The 10177-nt window shown below is 32.6% G+C and overlaps 1 protein-coding gene across 1 annotated transcript; it reads left to right on the top strand.

Moving 5' to 3' along the window:
• Positions 1-684: 684 nt before the first annotated feature.
• LOC131857147 (ankyrin repeat-containing protein At5g02620-like) lies at positions 685-7508 on the top strand. The gene is made up of 3 exons (XM_059209294.1): positions 685-1194; positions 5437-5858; positions 6319-7508. Exons 1-3 carry the CDS (start codon positions 717-719, stop codon positions 7255-7257), a joined length of 1839 nt encoding a protein of 612 aa, XP_059065277.1. The 5' UTR covers positions 685-716; the 3' UTR covers positions 7258-7508.
• The last annotated feature ends 2669 nt before the right edge of the window (positions 7509-10177 follow it).

The raw sequence follows: 10177 nt of genomic DNA, 5'->3' as shown, positions 1-10177 counted from the left end.
CCATTGATGCAAGTTCTTAGGTGTGGGGGGGAATTTATTCATGTAAGTTATTAAGACATTTTTTCATGAATTCAAGTTATTAAATAAATTTTTTCCTTCTTATACTAAAACATTAGTAATCTAATTAATTAATAAATAAATTATCTGATATTTATTCATAGTTTTAATATTTAAATGATTATTAAAAATTTAATCAATTATTAATATTGAAAAAAAATTATAACAATAAAAGTTATTAATAGATTGTTGAAAATGAATGATTTTTATCATTAAATAAATTGTCAAGCGTAATTTTTGTAACTTGTTTGATCATATTTTCTTATATTCTTGTGTACTCTTTCTTATTTCAATTTTAAAAAATATTAATAAAAAAAATTGTCTTATATTCCTAAAAAATCAGACATAATGAATTTCTTATATTCATCTATAATTTACTTTATTCTAATACTTCAAAATTTATATCTAATATTTGATATTTAAGTAAGGTATAAAACATAAGCTTTTTCTTTTTAACAATCTGATTACCATTTCTTATATTCTTACTTCTTATATTATTTTGTAATCTACTTTATTTCAATACTTTAAAATTTATGCTTGATACTTATCGTTAAATGTAATTGATCTGATATGTATCTTACTTTTAAATATATTTTCAGTAACGCAAAGTACTAGGATAACATTTTTCTCCTTTTTCCTGAAATTTGCAGAAATCTTCCATGGCAACTGAACGTGGACATCACAGCGAAGGGATCGATCGCGATGCGTACAATGCGGCAGTATGCCCTGGAACAAAAATTGAGAGATGCAAACTTGTAGCAGCTCTCAATAGTACTACACCCGGAAGCAGAAATACTCTTCTTCATGTGGCAGCCAGTGTAGGAAATCTACCATTCATTGAAAAGCTCCTACAGCTCAATCGTGAACTTCTGAAGACTACCAATGCCCAAGGAAATACTGCGTTGCACTTGGCTGCTCAGGGAGGTTTCTGTAGTGTTGTGCAGGTTCTACTCCAACAACAGCAAAATGGTGTGAATGTTCGCAATAAGATTGGAGAAACACCTCTGTTCAAAGCTTACGAGAGCGGCGATTTAGACACAGTGAAGCTGCTATGTTGCGCATATCAGCCAAGTATACACCAAAAGACTGTGCGCGGACAGACCTGTTTATATGTGGCAATAAACAAAGGAAATGCAGGTCAGTCGTTCGTGTTTGTATTTTTCTTTGCCTATTGATTTCTGAAAATATCTATCTCCCTCTAAAATAAGAACATTTAGCTAAGATCGCCTATAATGTCACTTCTCACTTCTATATTAGTATGCATTCTGTTAACTTGATGTTGAAGTTTAATTGTAGTTTCAGGTGATTTTTTTAATTGAAGCAAAACTAAAGTAGAAGAATATAGCAGTTTTAACAGGTCGGAGTTTTGAATAAGTCCATTAAGTTTAATTGAGTGTAAGAAACCACCATAAAGAACGAGGTCAAGACTAAGAGGTATCTTAGTCTTTGATTCAGTCATTATATCTTTTGAATTTTAACTTTCAGTTTTATAACTATATGATATAAAATCTTTAAGTATATATCAATAAAATGAAAACAACTAAAATTCACGTCTAAAATTAATAAAAATGTAAACACAAACAATGACACTTATTTTAGGAAGAGAACTAACATGTGACAGACACATACATATATACTTATTTTAGGAAGAGAACTAACATGTGACAGACACATACATATATACTTAAAAGTCATGATCACAAAGATCATAAAAATATAAAAAACACACACAAAAGTGATCAATAGATGACAACAAAGTTATATGCAGAAACCAAACAAACATCTCTTTATAATCTTGCACATGGGAAGTTCCTTCGATTCTGAACTCTAGAAATATACTATTTAATAAATCAAAATCATCTCAATATGAATGTGTACCAACAATACATTTTTCGTCAAGTTTTTAAGTAAACCTTTTGAATTAAACTTATTAGATTTCTACAATGCATACTAATATCTTAGTTGCTTCTGAATTTGATTGTGTGACATATTTTTGTATCAACATTTCAAATCACACTCTGTGATCCATCATCAAAATGATTAGAAAATACAAGATATAAAAATGATAAATTGCCAAAGAAACCTCTTGAACTGCCATTTTCATCTTAACATAGAACTTTAGGTCAACTTTCCTGAAGAGGAAGAAAAAAGAAAGCATACTACAATTGATTCGGACCATCTAAAATAGAAAACATGTTCTTCTCTCACCCTACTACTATAATCATTAAAGAAAATTCTATAAGATAAAAAGAGAATCAACATCAAAACATGCTCAGAAAGAGACCTTTATACGTTGTCTGAAATGCCCAAGTGACAGTCTGCAGCAGTTCAAACCTGACAAAGTTCAAAATACAGTATCATAGATAATGAATGCACCTTAACAAAACAGAAATCTCAATGTCGTTTCAAGATCATGTCAATCAAAAAGTTTTCTGTGGAATCCATTTTGAAGTCCAATTGTCTATGTTGGGTCAAGAAATCTTTTTAGCTTCTTGGCCTTGTTTGTTAGATTCTTCGTCTGCGTAGATGGGTTATCTATATATTGTAGAAATAACATTTGCATTGATACATCAGAATTTCATATTTGGTGCTCTTAATAATTCTAGAAATGAATATCCTGTTTCTCTCATGGATGTAACCATTTATTGGTGAATCACATGATTCGTTGTGTTCTTTATGTTGTCCAGTGATACACATATTTTATCTGTTTCTTTTTACATAACAATTATTATCAAATTTAAAGAGAATTTGTTAAGACCACTATCAAACAAGACAAAATAGGGGACGTAGACAAATGGAGAATTGAGAAATTCTCTTCATAGAATTTCAGGATAGGGAAGTTGCAGCCGGAAGCGTCGCTAATTAAAAAAGACCCTTCGATCACATTTAAAGGAAAATCAATAAAGCCAACCTGTGAGGATAACCACATTATTATATTCTCTTCTATTGTCACTGTGTTCAATTTGGAGGTTGTTAATACATTGTTGACTACAAATTTTATGTGGCCGCATCATCTTTCAGGATGGGGATTGTTATTATATTTATATATTGCTTATGATTGCCCTGAGGATCAGGTAAGAAAGTAGATGATAAATTATCATCTATAGATTGCCTTAAGGAAAATTTTAAGGATGGAAGATACAATAAGTGTAACCATGAGGAAGTGAGCTAGGAGAATTAAAATGAACTAACAAGAAGCATGATTAGAATACAATTATGTGGGTGGTGAGAATTTTGAGATGTTATTACAATCTTGACTGTGTCTATTTGGGAAAGTTTTGCAATATAATTTTTATGATTAGTGTTGAATATGTAGATCCATGTGGCATTTATTCATTTGAGTAATATCGTTATAAGTTCACGTGGTTGTCGTCTAGCATGTCAAAAGTCTTTTTGTAGGAAATTGTTACGTGTTGAAGGATTCAATAATATATTGAGTGATTTTGGAGCATGGTTTTTCGTCTTACTAAGGGTTTTCCTAAGATATATATTGCATCTGTTCATATGATTGTTCTATTTATGTGTCTGTTATTTGTGTTGTTTGCACTATTGGATCATCTGTTATTGTACCCTCCAGACCTATGACTACATCATAAATTCATTTCAAAAAGATTCTTAATGTGACATGTTATTCACTATTTTGATATGTTTCCATAAATTGGAATTTGATGAAGAATAGGCTCAACTTGTCTCATTAAATATTCTTCTTTGATGAGAAAATTGAGTATCTAAGCTTGAGCAATAAATACTGAAAACATGTATACTATTTTTCAATTCATTTTCTAGGTTTTATAAAAAGAATAAGTTGTCCACAACAAAAAGAATTGGTAACAATAGCATTTTGATAAATGGAGGTACCATGGATAAGTTATAATTCTAACATTTGATAATAGATATACCAAAGCATTTATAGTGATTACTCGGATGAAATATGATAAGTAACAACCATGTGTAACACAGTATTGCAAAGGAAAGAGATCAAAGAGATATTTATTAACCATCAAATGAGCATTGACATCTATGAAGAATATTTCAACATGAATATGAATTTGAGACCAAAGCCTAGCCACTGTATTAGTTTTATGATATGAACTCATCAACTTATATTTATAGACTTTGTCAAAATATAACTTGACAAACAAATCTTGTGTCATTTATACGCTTCTAGCTAAAAATAGATTATTAAGAATATACCTTCTAAGAAATATCATTTATTCAACACTCACAATATCTTGAATAACAGTTTTTATTCAAAAATCCTCATTCCTCTCTCTAGACAAAAAGAAAAATGAAATCATTAATTATATTAGAACTTAAAGAACCTTTAATCTATCATCACACAATCATACAATTAAATGAAATTCTATTGAAATCCCATCGAACTTTATATTTTTTTCACAGACTATAGAAAAAAAATGCTGACTTTTTAAGGGAAAAAAATCTATCTAAAAACATCTTGCACTAGAAATGTAAATTTTAACTATATCTTCAAGGAAGTCTTTTATATCCTCCCACTTGCTATCCTCTCTCAAAAAATTCATCAAAAATTTCTAACAAAGTGTAAGGTAATCTTGTTGGGATTTGTGTAAAAATCACGTTCATCCATAAAAGAAAACAAATTCTCTCTTTATTTCTATAATTAAAATACTTAAATCAGCTTCTGCTACCTTCGTTTATGCAATGGATTCAAGCTTTTATCCTAACACCTTGCCCTCTATAAATATCAAGCTTGCACAACTCCGTTTCAATGAAAGATTCGAGACTTAAAAAGTTATCTTGAGATTAAAGAGAAGTGTTTTTCTAATGCCATTTTTTAAGCTAAGTAATACCTTGAAAACAGAGTAACACCGCCAATCAACTAGAGCAGATACACAAGTTGAGCATTTTTAATGGCAACTACTCAATCCAAATCTTGTTAGAGGCTTCAATTTTAACCTGTGATTAATCTTTCGCAGCACCAACTAATGGCGCTAATTCTGTTTTAATGTTATGTTCGAATAGAAAAGGGTGCAAGGTTTTTAGACCTAAAATATATAAAAAATATTTATTTGTGATTTGATTGGAAGAAAAATCGGTGAGAACACATTCTCAAGCGAGAGAATGCACGTCCCGCGAGGTCTGAGGCAGAGCCTTGCAGGTGAACAGGAATTACTGACGTTTTCAGAATCACGCTTTTAAAATTCAACTATCATTTATCATTTTGTTTTTATGAGATTAGACTGTATAATGTTCTTGTTTAGGTTGAACTTTGTATCGCTTTAACAAAGATAAAATAGCCATTCTTGAATGATATCATATTTAATTTCATTGTTTTAACAACGTATATGTTTTATAGGGGAAAATATCACTTGACAATGATTTTGGATATCTATTTCCCAGATCTGGTGAAGCATGTGTTAAATTCAATAGATGGAAAAGAATTAATCCAGGAAAAGTATGAAGATGGCGATACAGCCTTGCATGTAGCCACTCGGAAAAGCTACTTGCATATAATGAGCCAGTTAATAAAGTTTCAACCTGGATTGTGTTATTGGGTTAATGACAATGAAGAAACACCACTTTATATGGCAGTGAAATTGGGGCATCTGGAAGCAGTAAAAATGTTGGTAAAGGAGAGGCCAGATGCTGTTGAAATACGGAATTGTTGTGGAATGAACGTGCTACACATAGCTGTCCAATTTAGCCAAATGCGAATTACTGATTATTTGAGAGAAGTGGTAGGCCTGTCAGAACTGGTGAACCAGGGTCTTGAAAGTGGAGACACGCCTCTGCATATTGCAGCAAAGAACAAAAGCATTCGCGTAAGTTATTTCTATCACATGCTTCTGTCAGAATTCTCAACATGATATCTTAAATTTTTCAACGAGGTAAGAACAGAGTCATACTAAAGAAAGTGCATTTGAAGAAACCTGTGTTACTCGTGCAGTTTAACAATTTATTAGAAAAGAAATTGATGGTTATCAAAAAAAACTAACTTGAAATATCAGAATGTCCATCAAACATCTGATTCCTATTTCAAAAACTTCTGTTCTTTCAATGGACAATCAATATGAAAAAGAAATTCAACATAGATTACACTTTTGTTTTTCCATAATACTGTAAGCTTTGATTTGTTTAGGTAATTCATCTTAAACTAGATAAGATCAAAATGTAATTTCAAATGAATCATCCAAACAAATCAAAACTTAAGAATGTAAGTCATCTTCATTGAACTGTCGTCTGAAGATGAACTGCCGTCTAACTCGATAATGTATTTTGTAGATGGTGGAATCGCTGCTGCAAATACAAGGTATAAACAAAGACGCCGTTAATAAAAAGGGCTTAACGGCCCTCGACATTGCAAGAGAAAACACAGAGTACCACGAATGCCACAATATGATAGCAAAGCTGGCGAACTATCCCCTAAAGAGAAGGCATTTCCTGTATACCTTCCCAAACGTGAGCCCACAAAAATACGAGAATGCTATTATGCTGGCGAACAAAGCATATGAGGACAGGCGGAACGCAGAATTAGTGGTGGCCGTGTTGTTAGCAACAATGTCATTTACAGCCGCCTTCACCATTCCGGGCGGTTTTAAAACGGAGCTGGAGAAGGGGGAGACAGAGAAAATGTTAGGTTCCCCTCTTCTGATTGGGTTGGTTTCGTTTAAAGCATTTCTCATTTTTGATTGTCTGGCCTTCTTTCTGTCGCTCTTTGTTGTGCTCATGTGGCATTTGAGTACACCTCTCACCACGGGAAATAAAGTAATGTTCCTCTTTGTAACCAACATCTTGGTTTGCTCCAGCTTTGGCTTCACGGCGTTCGCTTTCGTTGCTACAGTGTATACAATGCTTGTGCACAAGATTAACACTTTGGCTTTCTTCGTGCTTGGCTTCTGCACCGTCATATGTTGTTGTGGTTTTCTCCTTCTTCTCTGTGTGAATATAAAGTCTGCAATAAAGATGGCGAGATTCAATCATCTGCATGGTGTAACTCCTCTTGTTGCTGACCGAATGATAGAGTGTCTGTGGATGAAACTGGAACGTCTGGGGTTTTTGACCGGCTGCGCCCGGAGAAAAACTAAGTACTCTAATTGTTCTAGAAAGGGCAGGGCGAATCTTAACAGTGGGTGTATGGAGAATGTTCAGATAGAACCTCGAAATCATGTAATTGTGGGACTTGACCAAAGAAAAGGGATAGAGCATAGCTGCCAGTGGTAAGTAATGATTGGGAAAAATCCTTTAACAAGTCTGAAATTTTCCTCCTGGAGTTCTGCAGACTAAAACTTCCGAGCATCCAGCCATAAGCTAAAGTATGGATGGAATCCGGTAGATTATTTTTAAATATGATTTTGCCTGTATTGAAGTTTTGTAAGTTGAATGTTGATTTAAAACTTTCGAGCATCTAGTTATAAGCTTAAGTATGGATGGAATCTTGTAAATTATTTTTAAATATTATTTTGCGAGTATTGAAGTAAGTTTTGTAAGTTGAATGTTGATTGAAAACTTTCGACCATCCAGTCATATGCTCAAGTATGGATGGAATCTTGTATCTATTATTTTTAATTATGATTTTTTCTGTATTGAAATAAGTACTCTAAGTACTCTAATTGCTACAGAAAAGGAAGGGCAAAGCTTAAAAGTGGGGGTGCAGAAAATGTTCAGATAGAACCTCGAAATCATGTAATTGTGGGACTTGACCAAAGACAAGGGATAACTTCCCAGCATTCAGCCATAAGCTCAAGTATGAATGGAATCCTGTAGATTAATTTTAAATATGATTTTGTCTGTATTCAAGTAAGTCTTATAAGTTGAATGTTAATTCATTATTGTGAAAATATTGCACAGGATATGGTTTAAGTCCGAAATTCCAGCTTAGTCTAAATAACAAATTTTGAATTTTTTATTTATTTTTGGAGTGGGTCCATATTGTTTCCTTGCTTTGCTATGGCTTTATTTCAGTATCAGCTGGGTCAAGATTAAATATTTAATCTCATTCAAATTTCAAAAGGATCCTTGATCAAAATTTTATTTAGTATTATTCTCTTTCATTCCTGTGAACCCATCATATGTTAGAAATTGCCAAAGTTCCATAAAAATCTAAGTTCAGAAGTTTTTATTAAAATTTTTAAGACAATTAAATGTTAGAGTTTCAAAGTTTTCATCACATCTTTTTTTTCAAATCTTACATTTTTTCCTTGTTTTCATTGAAGTTTCAAACTTTCTCTTATCAACATTCCTTTTCATAATCCTTACACTAACACAAATGTTGGAGTTTCAAAGTTTCCATCACAACGTACCTTTTTTTCAAACCTTACATTTTTCCCTTGTCTCTATTGAAGTTTCAAACTTTCTCTTATCAGCATTCCTTTTCGCAATCCTTACACTAACACTTTACACTAAGTTATCTTTCGAAGTTGCAATTTCAATCATTCTTTTACATGCATCATTTATGGCATGAGTTCTTTGGTATCCTCAATACTCAACTACTAACATTTCCTTATATATATTATTTAGAATCAAAGATGTAGGAATACCTAAAAAATGATACTTCTAAACATGACTTGTGAGGTACCCCTCACTACTAATCCCCAACATTTCACACTACTTATCATATCTAGTTTGTGAGTTAGAACATGTTCTTTCTTACATACCTTGTAAGATGAATTCCTCAATATCTACGATCTCCAACTCTCCACATTTCACTCCGTGTATCTTTCAAAGCCAGTGATGTGAAGATACTTTTATTTGTTTTCTTTTAGGCATAAAGTTTGGTGTACTCCAAGTCCCCAATCCTTCAAAAATGGTATGAATTTTAAGGCATTCTCAACTCTCAAATCTTGAAACTTTACAACACTTCCATCTTGCACAACTCTCACCTACTTCTTTACACAATTGACAAAATCATTAACAACTAGATTTGATTTTTCAACTAATCCCCAAAATAAATATCAATCTCAAGTGTACAAATTTGAACACAATTCCAATGATGGCAGGTGGAGATTACCACAAATTCATTAATGTAGTGGTTAAATTCTGACTCTTAATAGTCCTCACACATATTCTAGATCACTAGATCAATGGAATTCATGTGATCTAAGCTTGCCTTACATGTCTCATTCATGAAATATAGTTCTTTTGTTCATTCTAAAGCAATACATGGAAAATTTGTAGAAGGAACTAGAGTCCCTATAAACCCTCCTACACAAACTAGTACCGAAGGTCTAGGACATTATCATGATTCACTTATGGATGATCTCCTTGTAATTCAAAAAATCAAGGAGTATCTTGCAAAACATAGAACTTATTGTCCATCTAAGGGTGCTTCTTCTTCAAAGACTCCTTTTTGTTCATATCATCAAACTCATGAGCATCATGCTAATGATTGTCTAGATTTCCAAAAAAGTATGCAAGAACTAGTTGATAATGGAACTATTAAAATAATCTTCTTCTAACAACCCTTGTCCTACATCTCAAGAGACAAGACCTAATCTCATTGATGACCAATAGAAATTAGCTGCTAGAACCTTTTGGAAACATTGTTTCTCCTTTCATTAAAATTAACCATAATTCTAAGGATAAGGAAGGTGATGCACATTGTCTTTTTCATCATAGTTATCTCATTCTCTTGGAAAATGTAACACATATAAAACATTTGATGAAGAACAATATGATAGAGCTCACATAGCTCTTACAACCGATCTTGCACTCTTCCTTGGTGAAGAGGTAGTGACTTAGCACTCCATTCTCCCTCCATGTTGCTCCTCACCCTATGGCACTAGTAGTTAACTTAATTGGGGGCTCTTTATCATAAGAGGTGATGCTTTTTCAATTACAAACATCTTGGGGCAAAAACATAATTTCTTCTTGTCTCTATCCCATTCCTTCTCTCTATCCAAGGTTTCACTATTCCCTTTAGGGGTTGCATTTTTCATGTTGTGATATCCTTTCTTCAATGGAATGGTATGTCTCTTATGACTAATCTATCCTTAGGGGAGTTTATGAACCTTCATCTAATTCTCTCTTTCTCTTTGAAGATTACCTCTTCTTTGGAGTTGCATTTTACATATCTTAATGTCTTTTTTTGCATGGCATATTCCTTCATGCAAGTACATTGTGCATTTGGTTATGTCTAATCTAT

The sequence above is a fragment of the Cryptomeria japonica genome, chromosome 7 (genome assembly GCF_030272615.1).
Source record: "Cryptomeria japonica chromosome 7, Sugi_1.0, whole genome shotgun sequence".
Taxonomy (NCBI): domain Eukaryota; kingdom Viridiplantae; phylum Streptophyta; class Pinopsida; order Cupressales; family Cupressaceae; genus Cryptomeria; species Cryptomeria japonica.
The sequence above is the reverse complement of the archived record's forward strand: the minus strand, read 5'-3'. Positions and strand labels throughout refer to the sequence as shown.

Bases quoted from the DNA above. Each gene is read 5' to 3' on its own strand.
- LOC131857147 (XM_059209294.1), top strand. From the start codon at position 717: ATGGCAACTGAACGTGGACATCACAGCGAAGGGATCGATCGCGATGCG. The intron at 1,195-5,436 runs GTCAGTCGTTCG...TCTATTTCCCAG, and splicing joins AATAAACAAAGGAAATGCAG to ATCTGGTGAAGCATGTGTTA. The intron at 5,859-6,318 runs GTAAGTTATTTC...TGTATTTTGTAG, and splicing joins CAAAGAACAAAAGCATTCGC to ATGGTGGAATCGCTGCTGCA.